This window comes from Lindgomyces ingoldianus (assembly GCF_010093535.1).
Source record: "Lindgomyces ingoldianus strain ATCC 200398 unplaced genomic scaffold BDR25scaffold_84, whole genome shotgun sequence".
NCBI classification, from domain to species: Eukaryota; Fungi; Ascomycota; class Dothideomycetes; order Pleosporales; family Lindgomycetaceae; genus Lindgomyces; species Lindgomyces ingoldianus.
Genome location: NW_022985245.1, coordinates 68,428 through 86,895, shown reverse-complemented (window position 1 = coordinate 86,895; position 18,468 = coordinate 68,428). Strand labels below are relative to the sequence as shown.

The 18,468-nt window shown below is 42.0% G+C and overlaps 4 protein-coding genes across 4 annotated transcripts; 2 read left to right on the top strand and 2 right to left on the bottom strand.

Annotated features, from left to right (window-relative positions):
- Positions 1–3,617: 3,617 nt before the first annotated feature.
- On the bottom strand, positions 3,618–4,684 carry BDR25DRAFT_397537 (uncharacterized protein; the record flags this gene model as incomplete). Its single annotated transcript, XM_033698511.1, has 8 exons — positions 3,618–3,624; positions 3,688–3,747; positions 3,805–3,868; positions 3,902–3,995; positions 4,057–4,336; positions 4,381–4,490; positions 4,522–4,589; positions 4,680–4,684. Coding segments are annotated over 8 exons (687 nt in total), but the record flags the coding sequence as incomplete, so codon positions are not given.
- A 2,823-nt stretch (positions 4,685–7,507) lies between these two features.
- On the bottom strand, positions 7,508–8,256 carry BDR25DRAFT_127518 (uncharacterized protein). The gene is made up of 2 exons (XM_033683782.1): positions 7,756–8,256; positions 7,508–7,706 (listed from the first exon to the last, which is right to left on the bottom strand). The coding sequence occupies exon 1, from the start codon at positions 8,159–8,161 to the stop codon at positions 7,766–7,768; it is 396 nt and encodes a 131-aa protein (XP_033539435.1). The 5' UTR covers positions 8,162–8,256; the 3' UTR covers positions 7,508–7,706; positions 7,756–7,765.
- A 270-nt stretch (positions 8,257–8,526) lies between these two features.
- Positions 8,527–9,417, top strand: BDR25DRAFT_248637 (uncharacterized protein; the record flags this gene model as incomplete). Its single annotated transcript, XM_033685984.1, has 1 exon — positions 8,527–9,417. A coding segment is annotated over one exon (891 nt), but the record flags the coding sequence as incomplete, so codon positions are not given.
- Positions 9,418–9,779: 362 nt separating this feature from the next.
- Positions 9,780–10,000, top strand: BDR25DRAFT_387040 (uncharacterized protein; the record flags this gene model as incomplete). The annotated part of the gene is made up of 1 exon (XM_033698040.1): positions 9,780–10,000. The coding sequence occupies exon 1, from the start codon at positions 9,812–9,814 to the stop codon at positions 9,998–10,000; it is 189 nt and encodes a 62-aa protein (XP_033539433.1). The 5' UTR covers positions 9,780–9,811.
- Between the last annotated feature and the right edge of the window lie 8,468 nt (positions 10,001–18,468).

The following is an 18,468-nucleotide window of genomic DNA, read 5'->3' as shown; positions in this document are numbered from 1 at the left end:
TCAGACTCAGAAGAGCTCTGGCATGCGCGCGCAGGACACCTAGGCCCCAAAGCTCTGCGGGCTCTGGTCAAAAGCGCGAGGAACGTACGAATAACGGGTACAGAGCGAGTACGCTGTGAGCACTGCGCAACAACACACGCCAAGCAGGTCATATCGAGAAGACCAAAAGAGCGAGCTCCCCGCCCATTCTGGAGAATCGCATGGGACATGTTCGATATGCCATTAGGGCGCAGCGGAGCTCTATGGATGATGATCGTCAAGGACGAATACAGCGGCAAAATCTTTTCGTACTCTCTCCAGGCGAAAACGCTCTCGGAAATCCAGAGAGTAATGGAGAACTTCAAGAGCATGGTGTCCAATCAATACAAGCTCCGGATCAGCAAAATACAGCAAGACAACGACGCTGCCACGCTCCCTTGGCATGGGAAGTCAAGGTATGAGCTCTGGGCAGAGGAATCCGGCATTGATATTGAGAGCTCTCCACCATACACTCATGAGCCAAATGGAGCCGCAGAAAGAGCTGGACAAGAGATAATCACGAAGTCTATCAAGATGAGGAGCAGCGCAGGACTCCCCGAGAAGCTCTGGCCGGAAGTAGTAGACGCAGCGACATGGCTGTACAATATGAGCCCGTCGCACGCACACAACCTACGCTCACCAAATGAAGTCTTGGACGCGTGGTTCACCAACTACTTCAGATACTACGAGCCAGAGCAGGTGAGGAGTGCTACGGCTGATCTAAGACCCGATTGGAGCGGGATCTACGCATACGGCTGTCGCGCCTACCCACTCAACAGGGAGCGAGCAGCCGGGCGTCAGAAGCGAAGCTTCAAAGTGACTCCACGGGGCCACATAGGATATCTTGTGGGCTACAGAGCCTCGAATATCTACAGAATATGGGTCCCGTCGCTCGACCAGGTGATCACCACGAGAAACGTAGCTTTCGATGAGACACGCTTCCACGAGGACGGGGGTGACAAGCCGATCCCCCGGGAAGAAGCCTCTAAGATCGTCGAAATTCTCAACGAGCAGGGTGAGATCCGTGATGCAGGAGAAGCCTTCGAGCTTCTACCTCAAAGGTCAGATGAGCAGCAGAGTAATATACCGAATCAGAGGCCCCAAGAGCGCGAGCTCGGGGGTGCGGAAACCGAAGAGCTTGTTGGAACTCGGGTCGGCCAGCCAGAGGATCAGCACTCGGAGGTGGAAGCAACTGCGCGGGTGACGAGCACGACAAGCAAGTCGCCGAGGATTCGCGCGGTTCCTGATGAACGTATGGCACTCATTACCCCAGAGCCGACTCCCGAGCCAGAGCTCGCGGATAGCTCTACGACACGCCCTATACAGGGTAGGCACGAGCATACTGGTGATCCCCGGCAAGTGCACTTAACCGGAGAAGCGGATCCACCGGGCTCGTTGAGTCAAACAGCCGACTCGCCGGTCGAAAAATCGACCCCTGCCTCTCGCGCTGGGACATCGTCTTCTGTGGCTCCAGTCGAAGCAGGTGAGGCACCCCCCAAACGTGCGTACAACAAAAAGAGCTGGGGACCAGCCACACGCATAAGCCGAAGAATACGGAGGCAAGATCCTGATGACCCGGGTGAGCCTGGGGGTGCAGGAAGCGGAGGTATATATACGACGCTCTCGGAGAGGAGCAGCATACGCCTAGCTCCAGTTGATCCAGAGCACCTCCAAATAAACTTCCTTGGAGCATTTATTGCTCACAACGACAGAGCGCTCAAAACGCTCCACGCAGTGTTTTCCGCAGCTGCCTTCTTCAGGCAGCCTCGACCAAGAGCTCATGAGCTCCCAAAGGAACCCTCGAAATGGAGAGATCTACACAAACACCCATACGGAGATCTTTTCAAGATCGCAGCACAGAAAGAGATAGCTACCCTGCTTGAGAAAGGCACTTGGAAAGAGATCATGCGATCTGAAGCAACGTCTAAGCCGCTCCCACTGAAGTGGGTATTCACGTACAAATTTGACCAGGATGGGTATTTTGCTAAATGCAAAGCTCGCATTTGCGTACGCGGTGATCTCCAGAGCAAGGACTCGCTCCAGTCAACCTATGCTGCCACTCTCGCAGCCAGATCCTTCCGAACGGCAATAGCGATAGCAGCTCAATTTGACCTAGAGATCAGGCAATACGATGTCATAGGCGCGTTCCTGAACGCGCACCGCGAAGGCAAGCCAGAAGTGACATGCGAGCTCCCAGAAGGCTTCACGAAGCCTGGCATGTGCGTCAAGCTTCTCCGAGCCCTATACGGACTGCGCGACTCGCCGATCTTGTGGTACCAGGAGCTCTCGCAGTCTCTTCAGAAGCTCAACCTCATCTCATCCAAAGAGGAGCCGTGCCTATTCTTTGACCGCGATCGCCGTATCTTGCTTCTCTTCTATGTAGACGACATACTCCACATCTATCACCGCGACGATGAGTTGGAAGCTCACCGATTGATCAGTGCGATCAAGGAAATGTACGAGCTAGAAGATCGAGGGCCGTGCGAATGGTTTCTAGGGATCAAAATGATCAGGAACAGAAAGGCTAGGACGATCCAGCTAGTACACGACGCGTATATTGAGAAAGTAGCGAAGAAGTTCAACCTTGCAGAGAGCGCGCTCTTCCCAGGGACTCCCCTACCATCGGAAGAGCTCACGAGCAACCAGGGATCAGCAACGAAGCAGGAAATCAAGGAATACCAAGAGCGCGTGGGATCAACACTATACACCGCGATCATGGTGCGCCCGGACGTGGCGTTCGCGGCATCCCAGCTCTCCCACTACCTGACAAACCCAGGAAAGCAGCACTTCCAGGCAGTGAACCGGGCGATCGTGTACCTGTACCGCACAAGGCATACAGGCATACAGTATGGAGCACTGGAAGGCGCGCAACTCATCATGTGTGGAGACGCGTCTTTTGCCGATCACGCAGAGACCAGACGATCATCCCATGGATACATTATCTCGCTCTTTGGAGGACCGATCCTATGGAAAGCAGCTCTCCAGCCGACAGTAACTACGTCTACGACGGAGGCTGAGCTGCTTGCTCTAGCGCACATTGCAAAGGAATCGCTAGCTCTGAAACGCTTCTTCAAAGAGCTTACCCTGGAGCTAGGCACACCGTGGCAGATCTACTGTGACAACCAGCAGACGATCAGGTTAGTAGTAGAGGAGAACGCCCGGATAACCACCTGCCTGCGCCACGTCGATATTCAGAACATGTGGCTGCGCCAGGAGCACGCGAAGGGATCTTTCGAAGTGCGCTATATCAAAACAAGCGACATGCTAGCAGATGGGCTTACAAAGCACCTGCCAAGGCAGCAATTCGAGCACTTTAAGCAGCTTCTCAACCTTAAAGACACGCGAACGAGCTTCTGAGGGGAGAAAGCGTTGATCATTGATGGCGGGGACATCCCCACACCGCCTAGGAACAAGAGTTCTATCTACCAGCAGGGACACTCCCCCATGCCATGGAGTTTGAGCAGGGATTTGATACATGAGATGCGCGAAAACACAGAAAACACAGAACGCCTAAACCATGAGGAGATCGACGAGCTCACCCAAGAGCTCCTTAGCGCGCTGGCGACGCGCCAGGAGCCCAGGGGAGACGACACCCTGCTCCTCCTCCTCCACCTCCTCCACCTCCTCTTCCACCTCCTCTTCCTCCTCCTCTTCCTCCTCCTCCACCACCTCCTCCACGACATCTTCTTCGAGCAGAGCTCGAACCACCGGCCGAAGCCGGGACGCAGCCTATAGCCTGTTAGTCTGATCTAGGGTATGACACACGATCTCTGCGGAGAAGCTTACCCGCTCGTCCTCCGCGACGAGCGCCGCAACAAGGCGCCGCGCATAGACGACGGCGACGGGGGGACTGCAAATAAGTCAAAAAGCTAGATCACCCCACACACTGCTACAGGGCTTATAGGGGCAGGCAGCTGTGCCCGGAGGAACAGCGCCAGCAGCGCGAACCGCCAGTGGCGGAATCATGGCACTCCCCACTGGAGCGCCCCGCGAGCGCACTCTTTATGCAGCCCAGACAGGACTGCGCGCGGAGCGCACCAGGGGGAGGCCGGCGAGGAGTCGAGACCGGACCGGGGGGCGCGGGCCGACGGGGGGTGGTGGGCGCAGGGCGGCGGGCGGTGGTAGGCGCAGGGCGGCGGGGGGCTGCGGGCTTGCGGGCAGCGCGGCCCCGCAGGGCACGCGCGCGAGCGGCTCGTTTAGCTTTATTGAGCTTCATACACACGTTAGCGGAGATCGCAGACAGGTTTGGAGTTGTTCTTGGAGCTCTCAAAAGCATTAACTTACACGCGGCATGTTGTTGGGACTTACAGAAGAGAAGCTCGAGGAGCAGCAGAATTTATTTACCTCTGTTGCGGCGATCACGGCACGCACGTGACCTGTGCTGCCTAGGGAAACGATCATCGCGCTGCCTGGGGCAACGAGCACAAACACAGGGTAAACGCGCAGCGCTGCTCCAACAAGCCAAGTTGACGCTCAACGCAGGTGAGCTGCTGCGCAGCTCACCTGGGGGGTGTGTCGCGTATACTGAGAGCCTTGGCTGGGGCTCAGAGCCTGGGACTGGGGCTCGGAGCCTGGGACGCAGCTCGGGATCTGGAGATATTATGTTCCGAAGCTCGGTGTATATAAGGAGAGCCTTCAGCTCTCTTAGATAGCAGAGTCACTTCATCCGATCTTCTGAACAGCTACTGCCAGGCTATTTTATCCTCCACAATTACTTATTCTCTTTTTACACTTTACTAATGCTTTTTTTTTTACCTTGCTAAGACTAATAATACCTAAGTCCCTAAACACCTTCTTGCTAATATAAAGAAGGGTTAGAGTGTTACTAGCTATCTTACTATAGACAAGCCTAGTAAGAATTAGTCTAAAAACCTCTAAAAAGCTCTAGAGACCCCTAGAGAAACCTAAAAAAGTTTAAAAAGTAGCTAAAAATTATAAACTTATTAAAATAAATAATAACCTTATTAACCTTTTTATAAAGACTTTTAATAACATTTAGCAAGTACTTTTAAGTATTACTAAGGTTAATTTAGGTCTTAAGCTAAAAAAAACTACTAAAGATAGTGCTTATAATAGTTATAATTACTAGGTAACAGTCTTCTAAGCACTATAACTTAAGAATTAGTAAAAAGAACTTAGAAGCACTCTAAGAACCCCTAGACAGCTATAAACAGCCTTAAGATAACCTACTTAATAGTAGTCTTTGCCACCTTTATAGCAGCTATTGCACTTTAAGAGGTTATTAGTGCGCTTAAGCTCTAACAAGCTTTAATAAATATAAGTATTATAAGTCTAGATGTTGCAATTCTCCTTAATAAGAAAATAGCATAGTAGAATTACACCTAGCTTATACGCTATAATCCTGCCTATAATCTTATTAAGGTAAGTTAAGTAGAGATTAATAGTAGCTAGAGCTTTATTTATAGCTAAGGTAATCCTATCTAACTGCTTACTAGCTAAAAAAGACATTATTAGTAGTAAAATATGCAAGACAGGGCTTAGAGGGCCTAGAGGGGCCTAGATTAGAATAGACAGGACTAGAGGCTTTAAAAATAAAACAGGGGATAGCTAGCTAGAGTAGCTAGCTAAAAAAAAATCTAAAGGCAGTTAGAATAGAGACTCTCTAGGACAAACAGAGCTTTATATAGGGTCCTCTGGCCTAGGGGGCCCTAGAACACCCTAGGAACCCCTAGGAAGGCCTAAGGGCTCCTGCAGAAAATCTCTCTAAAATACGTACTAGAAGCGCAGAGTAGAGTGTAGGTGTAATAAAGAATTTAGCTTAGTAAAAAGTATTTAACCTCTTAAATTAAATTTAAAGTAACATAAAATTACATAACTTCTAAACTTTAAAAAAGGGCTTAGATTTAAGCGCAAGGTTACGCCTTAGAAAAAAATAAGGCTTTATAATAACTAGCTATCTAGGTGTTTCCTAGGCTGTTGTAGACTAGCCTAGACTGCACTAGGCAGTCCTAGACAACTCCTAAACTGTGCTGTTAACCCCGCACTTCCTAAACAATGCCTACCTCGCCTAAAAAGCCAGGCATCCTAGACAGGTAATACTTTAAACTGGACCTACAGCATACTAGATCTGTCGCTACTAGCGCTGCCGTGCCTGGCTCTCTAGAGAAGTATATAGCCAGTTGTAGAAGCCCTCTTTAGATAGCAGAGGATTGCCTTAGGAATTAGGCAGGTATTAATCGTACTCCTATGTCACAGTCACGCCCTTGTTGGTCAATACACCTCTTGATTGCGAAGTGTATACCCTGTTTTTTACAATAACTATGCTGTCTACTACTCTATACAAGGTAAGAATAACAGTAGACCTCTGCGCTTGCTACTAGCAGAGGTTAGCATTGCTAGCGTTAATAGTAATGCAGCAGCACTAATTCTAATTAAGGATAACTAGCTAGAGGACAACGCCTAGAATGCAATTGTTATTATATAGGTACGTACAAGCTTTTTCTTACATAAATTAGTATAAACCTAGCTGTTAGAATTATTAGCAGCAACCTGCACATACCTAGCTAGTTAAGAGTGTTGCTAGCACTTACACATACTCTATAGCTTAACATACTGTGTAAGCTAAGTAGTTGTTACTTATATAATAAAACTAGACAAGCTAGAATGTGTATAGTTTTAAATTAAAAGCTTTATATAAAAATAAGTTAAGTTTTCTTAAGTAAGAGTCTAGTTTACTGCTACTGTTTTACACTCTACTCTATTAAAACTTTTAGCACCTATTCGCATCCTCTTTTATAAGACTATATAATATGCTTCTAAAAAGAATTATTTAGGTTTATTGCTTATTACTAGAATTAATAGAATATTAATTGCTAATAGTAATAGCTAGGGCTATTATACACGTTATTGCTTGTAACACTTCTATTAAAGAGTAAAGAGCTTCCTAATCGAACTTAAAAAATTACTAATATAGTTAATATATTTATTTTAGCTGTAAAGTTAAGTAAACTTATTAAAGTTTTTAATAATTTAATTATATAAATTTAATTCTTATTCTAAAGTAATTTAATTATTTAGTGCTATCTATTCTATCTTGTATAATTAGTAGGTAGAACTTTTTTATAAGTAAAAGTAATAAAGTCTTTTATACAACCTAGTAAGCTTTAAGTGTGTATAATAATGTTATAGAGTTTGCTAAGCACACTAAGAGCTTAAAACTAGTTATTTTTTTTTTTTAACTTTAAGTCTACTTTGGACCGAACAAGTGTAATTTGCTATAGTCAAGAGCTGCTAAAGGCCCAGTTTTCTGTGACTATGTGATCTCCCGTCAGCTTACGGAAGTGAAGCTCCTCCAGCAACAAGTGGGGGGTGTGGCCGAGTGGTATGAGGTGGTGAGTGTGGTGGGGTTACCCCGCTGCCCTCGCCTACCCCTGCCCACCCTAGGTTCGATTCCTAGGCCCCTCACCCCAAAGTGAACACAATGAAACACAATGAGAAACACAATGTATAATAATGAGAGTCTCGATTTGAGAGGCGTGAGATAGAAAGAAGGGAATACAGGTGGTTTTGGTGCCGAAGAAGCTTTCCACTTGCCCCATCTAGGCCAACTCCTAGACAGTACACTCACTCACGGTGAAGTCATTTTCATATTCATTTTTCCAGCAACAAGTGACAAGCGATTAGACAGTCCAATTCGGCACAGTGGATATTGCAGCCAGAAAGTAATTCTGAGACCGGTTAGTCTCCGACCTGTAGTTTAGAGAGACATGCACTTACTAGTAAGATATCACTTGCGGAGAGATACTGAGGTATCGGCTTTCACAACCGCTTTCATTGCCTCCCTCACGATAAATGTTTCTTCATCAGCGGCAATCTTGGCTGCAGCCTCGGGATCCGAAACTTTCGCATAGAAGGTTTGGAAAGCCTGCTCATTCTCAAAGACGAGCTCGGCGATGCCGTCGTAAGAGAAATCCTCTTGGCCACCGATGAGAACTGCGGCTGGCCAAGTCCCGTTCTGCTCCGTCGGTCGGGCAATGTAGTGACGAGTATGGCTAATTGGAAAGTCCTCGCCAGTGATGTTCTTCAGGAGCTCCACATGCTTAGTGTCCCAATGGGTCATAAACTCAGTGGGAGTCAACGTAGGTTTGCGCGTAATGAATAAGAAGAAGCGGAAACCCATCATGCTTTCGGTTCAGAAAACTGAAAGTTGAAGAGATGAGAAGAACAAGAGTCCTGGCAAAGTGTCCACGAGACGTGCCGCTTAGGGGTCATTTTAACTCAAGACACCCCTGTCAAAGCTGAGGGTAAGGGGCCAAATCAATATATCACCTGTGGCACAGTCGAAGACTCCGCGCTAAAATTTGTCTGTGTGCCCTCCATCGAACTGAACGTATTTCGCTCCGGGGCAAGAGTTGGAGAATGCCGAGGAGCGGCACAGGTGCTAACATCGGACCGCTGCGCATCCCGCCAACCTGAACCTGCGGCCTCGATGCCTCAAATGTCTGATCTAAGTCCGCACGATGATCTCGGGCAACACTTTTGAGTACTTCTTTGTGGCTATTTACATATAGCGATCTGAAGACCATGGTTTTCCCAAGCACAGCGTTTGCTCTCCTCTATTCTTTCGCTGAATCACTCTCACGTTCGGACGACGATCCAAACACGGTCATCGATTATCTCGCGCGGCGCATCCCCTCGATCCTACTCTGGGCATGGATGAACTGTCTGGCTTTCAATGTCAACAACCAGAGGCTCCCCCATGCTATACAAGAAGACGAACTCAACAAGTCTTGGAGGCCGTTACCTTCCCATCGTCTTACGCTTTACCAAGCCTCACTCTTGGCTCGAGTGGTGCACCCAATCACTGCAATTGTTAGCTGCATCGTTGGGGGCGGGTTAGCACCATCGTCACTGCTTGCGGTGTTCAGTTACGCGGATAACGATCTTCGTTACGGCGACACGACAGTGATGGGCCGAAATGTGCTTAATGCGTGCGGGTTCACATCGTTTGCGGCCGGCGCACTACAGGTAGCTATCCGATCACACTCACCCTTTGACGCCGAAGATACCAAATGGTTGACAGTCATCACTCTGGTAGTCTTCAGCGCCGTGCATATCCAGGATTTGTATGACCAGGTGGGCGACAAAGCTGCGGGCCGGTTGACGATAGCTCTAGTGCTCGGAGACCATACTGCTCGTTACACAATCATTGCCCCACTGGTGTTCTGGTCTGGTTTCTGTCCAACCTACTGGAAAGCTAGTAGCATAGGATACTATGTGGTTGGCTCGTTGGCTATAGTGGTTGTCGGTAGGTTGATTACTTTGAGAACGGTGGAGGGAGACAGGAGAACGTTTCTGATATATAATGGTTGGTTGGTCGCGACATACATGCTGCCTCTACTTGCGTGCATGAGAGGGGGTGTCTTGCGCGCGTTGTAACACTCTTGGTTCCAAAAGGATCCCTGTTGTTTATATTTGGGAAAGATACACGGGAACTCATTGAACGATGGTTGAGGTCAGTAGATCTTCTTCGAGGTTGATCCCGCATCGCAATTTCTAGGCATAAAAGCTGAAGCATGCTTGTGATTAGAGAAACAGATAACAAGTATTTTTCCTCACAGCACGAGCACGGCTAGGCACTCTTGCATTGAACCAATGACTACGTCGCATTGTTATCCTTGTACCATAGAATGAACTCCCATGGGTTGCGATTTCTGTGGGCCTTAAAGACAAGAGAAGTGGTTCTAGGGAAGGACCACCCCTCGACGCTGACCAGCGTGAGCAAACTCGCGTTAGTGCTTAGCGTCAGGGGAAGTACGAGGCGGCCGAGGCGATGAACCGGCGAGCGCTGGAGGGGAGAGAGAAGGCGCTGGGGAAGGACCACCCCGACACGCTGACCAGCGTATACTGCCTTGCCTATCTACTACATCACCGACACCGCTTTAAGGAAGCTCTACCGCTCTACCACAGAGCCTTCTCTAGCTATCTTGCCTCTCTCAGACTACGCCATCTAACCACCTGAGCATGTCTAGACTATCAGTCTTCCCTACAGCAGGTGCTAGATTAAGGAGCACTAGACAATGAAAGACCTACCTCTATGAACGGCGATATCAGCATTACCCCTTTAGCCTCTACACGTCCAGCTTCTAGCACGTCTTAAGTAGAGTCAGCATTAAGAGACCTTGCTAGGTTACTATTAGAAGAAGCTATACTACACGCTGCCTAACTAGTGTAATAAGCTATAGATGTTTAAATTATCTACACTTAAATCTTTTAACGTACTTCACGGGCGAGTTGCTCACACACCTGAGTCGCTTACTTTTGCCAAGACCCCACTAAACTACCCTTCCTACACTAATGCATTCCCAACAACACCACTTAGACGCGCTAAAAGAACGTGAGATATAGTTTATGCTCTAAACTTTTAAATAAGACACAAAACTTTTAAAGAAACATGCTGTAGCTACGTACAGGGTCCTATAAATAACAACAAATAACTACAGCGCTAGATAACCTTTACAAGCTAATTCTACAGCTAACTTATAAAGGCTATGCAATAAAAACAAGTAGGTGATTGTTAAGACTATACTTAAGCTATATGCGCAAGGATTTTCCCCTTAGATAGCATTTATGGCTAATATAGCTAATTCTTTGCGCGCTAAGCAAAATCTAGGCCATGTTAGCATAAACTAGCCTAGTATGTTTGTGAAGCGTTATTTAGAGCTTAAAGTAATGTTTAAGCGTAAGTACAACTATAAAAGAGCTCTCTGCAAGAGTCCTAGGGTAATTTAGGGCAGGTTTAGCCTTGTAGAGAATATTAAAGCTAAGCATAGCATCTAGGATGATAACACGTACAACTTTAGCAAGACAGGCTTTATAATAGGCTAAACATCTATTAGCTATACTTGCGCTTAAGACTTTACTTTAAGCTCTAAATAACGCTTCACAAACGTACTAGGCTAGTTTATGCTAACATAGCCTAGATTTTGCTTAGCACGCAAAGAATTAGCTATATTAGCTATAAATGCTATCTAAGGGGAAAATCCTTGCGCATATAGCTTAAGTATAGTCTTAACAATCACCTACTTGTTTTTATTGCATAGCCTTTATAAGTTAGCTGTAGAATTAGCTTGTAAAGGTTGTCTAGCGCTATAGTTATTTGTTGTTATTTATAGAACTATGTACGTAGCTACAGCACGTTTCTTTAAGAGTTTAGTGTCTTGTTTAAAAGTTTAGAGTATAAACTATATCTCACGTTCTTTTAGCGCGTCTAAGTAGTGTTGTTAGGAATGCATTAGTGTAGAAAGGGTAGTTTAGTAGGGTCTTAGCAAAAGTAAGCAACTTAGGTGTGTGAGCAACTCGCCTGTAAAGTACGTTACTATAAAGTTAAAAGTACTATGTCTTATAGTAATTTTACCTCTTTTATAAAGACTTTTTTTATATAATTAGGTCTTTTAGATAGTCTGTTAGCTAAGTTCTTTAGACCTAGCTTGTATTTAATCTTAAAATTAAACTACGCTAGCTTTTCTGCCTAGTAGGCTTGCTTAAAGAAGAGCTTCTTTATTATTATAAAATAGCATAGATTATTATAATTTAGGAGTACTTAGATTATACTTAGAGTGTACTCTAAGTAGTGCCTTTAATGTTTAAAGCTCTTTATAATTACGCACAACTTTTTATTATGTGTATGCTAATAGAGTTATAAGCTGCTTAGCTTACAGCTCTAGAAGGCTATAGGCCTTTAGTAGTAATTTACTGCTAGCTTAGAGAACTAAGGCTAAAAAAGTATTACTGCTATATTAAACTTAAAAGTGTTTATAATAATTATAACTAGCTTTAATAGATTAAAGTGCTAAAAGACTAAAGCATTTATAAATTTTAACTTAAAAGTTAAAAAAGTGTTATAAGCCTTTTTAAGCTAAAACTATTTCTAGTACTACTTTATAAAACCTTTATAATTCTACTTTACCTTCTTTTTTTTTAAGTTAGAGCCTTTATAAGGCAGACTTAAAGTTTAAGCAGCTATTATATAGTCTACTAGTAGGTGTGTAATTTCTAAGTAATTATAAACAAGTCTTTAATAAAAGTTTATAAAGCCTAGAAATTCTTAGATGTTCTTAAAGCTTTTTAGCTTAGGCTATTTCTTAATTATTTAAACACATAATAAGTCTATTACTACACCTTTTAGTGTAACTATAAAGCTTAAGAACTTAACAGCCTTTATTTTAAAAAAAATTTTAAATGCTTTATAGTATAGTTTTTATTTTACTAGTTAATTAAAAGCTTTAAAGATATATTACTTTTAGTCTTTTTTATTTTTAAAGTAAATAAAAATGTTATTTAAATAAACAACAAATATCCTATCTAACAAGCCTTCTAAAGCCCTATAGATATAAAACTAAAAAGTAGCTAAAGCGTTAGTGTTACAATCCTTGCTCTGTTGAAATGGTAATTTCTAGAGCACTACAGCCTGTAGTGAGTTTTAGCGTGGGGAGGACTTAGCTAGATCGGGTGTACAGTCCGTCTAGCAGAGTATATAGAAAGGCGGGAATAAGGAAGGCAGATTGTGGTTTAACCTAGCAGCTGTATAGAGAGCTAGTAAACTAATCTAAAAGGATAAGATAGAAGGTATATATAGTGCAAGATATATATAGCGGCAATGTCCTTTTTATAAAGGTATTAATGCTTCTTAGTCTATTATGTATAAAGACTAAACAGTAATTACAGTCTTCTAACTATAGTTGTAATTAAAACTATATACATAGGGTTTGCATGCAGTGCATGTTGTGCGCGCCTTGCGCGTAGCTGCGCTCGCTACGCGCACTGCGCGCATAGCGTGCTAACATACTTTTCTTATTAGACAACGCATTTCTCTATGCATCTGTCTAAAAGCTAAAGCTATTTCTTATCTAGTTTGTTACATAATCTATTTAATATAGAGTTGTTAGATTAAAGCACTGTTTCTAGGCTTCCTAAGATGAATGATGGGTTTGGATATGATGTATGGGATGATGATTGATTGTATTAATTTATCGATCCTTTTTCTGCTCTGCTCGTGTTGCTCGGCTTTTGTTTTTCCGGTCCGAGTCCCTCGCGCACTAGCCTTGTGCGCGACTAGCTGCAACGTGCTGCAATTTGCTGCAACATGCTGCAATTTGCAGCAACATACTGTTCGAGCTTATTGCTTGTACTATGTAGCAGCTTTTGTCCAGCGTTCCTCCTGTCTTGACAGTAGGTGCGCATATCTAACAAGAGTTAAGTGTTGTCTATTTAATGTTGCTTAAGCTGTAGGGTATAGCTAGTTAGAGAATTACAGTCTACTTATTAGCTATAACACGCAGGCTTCTTTTTTAGTTAGTGTTCTTACTGTTATGTTCTTTTTACTGCAAACATTAGGATTTTTTTTTAGTTAGTGCGTGTCTATTTATAAAGCCTTCCTAAATGTCTATCTTTTCTAACTATGCCCTGTTAGCGTGTATCTGCTGCTTACTGTTGCCTTTAGACTGTAGCCTACTTTAATCCTTTACAACATTTAAAGATGCGTCTGTGTAGACTATGCTGTTTAAGCAGGTCTTCTTATATAATAACCTTATTATTAGACAACTATGTAGAGTGCTTAAAAAAAGAGAGCTGCTGTAATGCCTTTATTTTTAACGCAGCCTAGAATTAGTTAGAATAGAAGCATAAAAGGCTTCTACAAGAGTTAAAAGTTACTTAAGAAAAAAAATGCATAAGAAAAAAAAGTTTCTAGAAAAGCAAAAAAAGTTCTTTATATAGCTTTAGTCTTCTGTTGCTTATTAAAAGCAGGCGTAGAGGCAGCTAGACCTTTTAGTAGATTAAAGGGTAAAATATTTAGAAAGAGACCTCTTAACTCTAGATAAGCTTAAAGCGCTTAAGGCAAAGGCTGCTAGCCTTCCACCTTCTTAGCTAATGTTAAAGGGTTATAGGCCTTCTACATTACAGCTAGCTACTGCTGCTGCAGCTTTAACTAATGTTAGTGCTTTTTAGTCTAAGAAGCTATTTCTAGGGTAGTTTTACTTAGAAGAGACGCTAAGTATTTATAGAAAATTAAAGGGGTGTTTAATAGGCTTCTAATAAGTTCCTTAGTGCTTTTACTAGTAGGCTATTCTTTTTATTTAATTATGTACTTGTTTCTTTAATAGTCTAAGATTTATTTAATTTTATATTCTATTTTTTCTTTTTCAATTCTTTAGTAGCTAGTAGTATACTCTTAAGCGCTAGTTTAAGCTTAGAGACATAGAACTAAGAATGTATTTGCATTTCTTTAGGTAGCTTAAGTTTGTAGATGCTAGGGCGCGTTTATATAACTTAGTAAGGCCCTATGCGTTTCTTAGTAAGCTTTCTAGATAGTCTAGGTGTCTTAAGATTCTTTATGTCTAGGTATACATAGTTGTTTAGGTGTATTTTAGGTACTAATTGCTGTTTCTAGTTTGCTGCTTTTTTTATAGCATTCTAGGCTAACTATGCTTTCTTAGTTAGTTTCTAATGCAATTCTAAAAGTCTAGCTGTCTAGCTTGTAGCCTCTAGAAGGTCTGTTAGCTGCGTGCTGTGCAACTTGTACTATAAAGAGTATCTAAAATTAGCTTTGTACAAGGTTTTCGTAGTTATAGCTAACTTTATAGTATTAATTATAAGTTGTGCTATTAGTAGCTATTCTGCCTAATTATTTTGTTTATATAACACATATTTACGCAGATACTTTTTTACTTCTGTGTTTACTTATTCTGTTTGTCTGTTTATTTATAGGTAATAGGCTATAGAGAGTTTATATTTAATTTCTAAGTGTTTAACTATAGCTGTCTAGTACTTACTTATAAACAACTTATCTTAGTTAGAGATAATAACTTCTAGGTAACTATAAGTAGCTAAGACATTTTTTTTTAGTTTAAACATAAACTTTTTAGCTATAATACTTTTTTCTAAAGGCTATAGATAAATAAATTTTATAGTTTTATTAATAACTTATGTAATTATATTACAGAGCCTTTCTGTACTAGGTTTACATAAGAGTAGTAGCCTAGTAATAAAATCTATAGTTATTATAGTCTATAGTTAACTTAGTGCTGTAATTAGTTAAAGTAATTTATAAGGTTTATGTTATTATAAATTATTTTTATTACATATGTTGCATTCTTGTAGAACTTTAGTACATAGATGCTTAAGCTAAGGCACTTTTTATAGTATTATGTTTTTAATCTTTTTCTATAGTAATCTAATTTTAGGGTGTTTAAACATAAAGGCTTTATAATATTTGTTTATTAAGTCTTCCTACCCTTTTTTAATAATTATAAGGGTGTATAGTAGTTTTTCTTAGTTTAGTCCTTTATAAACTAAGCCTTTTAGAGTTTTATAAAATATTATAAATTCTTTAAAGTTCTTCTTATTCTTTATAAAGTAGTTAAAGTGTTAGCTAAGAGTGTCTACTTACTAGTTACTACTACCTATTACATGTTTAATAACAAAGTTAAATTAAGCTAACTTTATAGCCTATTATACATGCATTAGCAACAGCTTCTTTGTTGTTAAAAAAGTAACAAAGTTTACATAATTAGTAAGAATTATAAATTATTATGTAAGTTTTTAAAGTTTAACCTTTTAGTTTCTACATACATTAACTATAGCTTTAATTTTTTGTCTAGAATAGTGTAGTTTTGTTCTAATAGCGCAAACTTTGCTAAATAGTATGCTATAAGGTGCTATTAACTGTTTTCCTATTTCTAGGACAGCGCTGCTCTCTCTGCCCTTTAGAAAGCATTAGTATGTACATTTGTTTCTAGTGTAAAGTTGTACATTCTAAGGATAAGATAACTTATTATAATTTACTTTAGTTTTTAAAAAGCGTTCTTTATTTTTATTATTTATTAGCAGAGCTTGCTCTGCTTATTATATTCGGGTTTGCAGAACGAAAAGTTGAGCAGAATCTCCTCTTTTAGACGCGCTAGTTAGTTAGAATTTCTTCGGATAAACCCTAGTAACGCTGTTTCTCTGTCACCTTATGTGTTTCTTATATTCTTTTTTAAAAAAAATGTATACCTAATGTAAGTGCACCTTTATGCTAATTTGCATGCAGTTTGCTCTAGCATGCGTTGTGTAAAACATGTTTAAATTATAGTTAGTTGCGTCTGTTCCACCTCTCTAGCCACATCAGTGTGTCGGGGATTGGCATCAGCCACATTGGTGTGTTGGGATTGGCATCAGCCGCATCGGTGTGTCGGGGATTGGCATCAGCCGCATCAGTGTGTTTGTCAGATATGCGCACCTACTGTTGTCAGATTTGCGCACCTACTGTCAAGACAGGAGGAACGCTTGACGAAAGCTGCTACATAGTACGAGCAATAAGCTCGAACAGTATGTTGCTGCAAATTGCAGCATTTTGCAGCAAATTGCAGCATGTTGCAGCAGTTTGCAGCAAATTGCAGCAAATTGCAGCAAATTGCAGCATTTTGCAAGCTGGTCGCGCATAGGGCAAGTGCGCGAGGGACTCGGATCGGCAAAACAAAAAGCCGAGCAACACGAGTAGAGCAGAAAAAGGATCGATAAACAAACACAATCAATCAATCATCCCATACATCATATCCAAACCCATCATTCATCTCAGGAAGCCCAGAAACAGTGCTTAAATCTGACAATTAAGAGTCTCAGTGCCTCCATCGATACAAAATGGCCACCCAGCCTCCTCGAGACGCGACAGTCGTCCTTCGAGACCACACCGACTACAGAGCCTGGATGATGCAGCTGCAATCGAGATGTGTAGCGCACGGCATCTGGCCGCAAGTGGATCCTAAGTTGACCATCCAAATGATCTCCAAACCAAGAGCTCCAGAGATGCCGCTAATAGCTGAGTTTTCACCAGCCTCCAACGTCGAAACGCCTACGCACCTGAACAAGCCATCGACGAGCGGTGTCAGAGCCTTCAAAGAAGCCATTGAATACTACAAGATTGAGGCTAACAAGTACAAGAGTGACAGACATAATTATAAAAGAGAGTAATTAAGCCTCTAACAGATTATTGTCTTCATCTAGTCAACAGTTAGCCCGCATCTGCAGCGTACATGCTGTTCCCCAGATCAACCACTCAGACAGTGGATTACGAACCTTAAAGCCACAGTGGGCGTCGACAACTGATTCGAACAAGAACGCGCGCGCGACCAATACAATGCATCCCTGAAGCCGCCAAGAAACGCGAGCATATAGGACCTGTGGCTAGCGGAGTATGACTACGCTGCCACAGAAGCGGAGACACAAAATGTTCTAGAAACAACGCAGTTTAATGCTGTGGCAAAGGACTTTCTAACTACTATAAATAAAGTCGCCCCTTATTAGTCTACAACTTTTTAGAAAAGCAGACAGTTTACACTAGACATAAATTAGAAAGAAATAATAAAGCGCTTTTAAAAACATATAATGTTAAATTATCTAATACATATAAAAAAGCATAAAGCTGCCTTTACAACAGATAACTTGTTATACCTTACTAAAAGTAGGAAGACCACCTAGGGCACAAACAAGGACGCCTGTAGTGCAGAAGTTGCAACATTAAGAAAACAGAGTAGACCTTAACATTAACATTATTAAGAAGATAACAGAAAGTTATCTTTAAGCTAGAAACCTGCTAAAATAAAAGGCACTAAATGTCCTGCATGCAGACACATCTATGCACTAAAGGACTGCTTCTATGTCTATCCAGACAGAGCACTAGACTAGTAGATGCTAAATAAGAGAGTTAAAGAGCTTATAGCATTAAAGCGTAAGCATAACTTAAAATTTTAAGGCCTGCTAAAAGGGCAGCGTAGACATAATTTAAAGATACTAATCCTAAAGAGTTTACATACACCTACGCTAGAGATATAAGAAGACTAACTTAAAAGCTAGGAAGTATTAAAAGTTAAGGCAGCTGCATTGCTAGCTATAGTTAATTTAAACTAGAACAGATATCTGCTAAGAGAATTATTTATCCTTAACTTAGGCTTAATATGCTATATTATAAATAATTCTAATTAAATCTACAACTATTATTTACTAACACTAGGAGACTTTATCTAGTCTAGAAACTCTTGTGTATAGATTTAAGGCTACAGATTAATTACACTAAGCCTAAAAAGTAAGCATAGAACACACAGTTAAGCATACAGTCTTGTACTACATAACGCTGCACTGTGCCTAGACCTGCTGTGCAACCTAGTCTTATTCTGCCTACTGCAACAGAAAGGGATCTAGTAGGACACATAAGCAGAGCTAACTGCTTTAAAGGCTTTAAACAGGATAATAATTAAAGATTTTATAAAGATTTATAGCTAATAAGTGTTAGAGTACTATTTACTACAAAAGGGCTTATATTATACACATATAATTAACATAAGAACTAAACATAGTCTATAAAAAGCATTAGCAGAGCTATAGTATAAGCGTCTAGGACACCCTAGACTAGCTACACTTTAACACCTTATACAGTAAGCTAAGGGGGTGTAA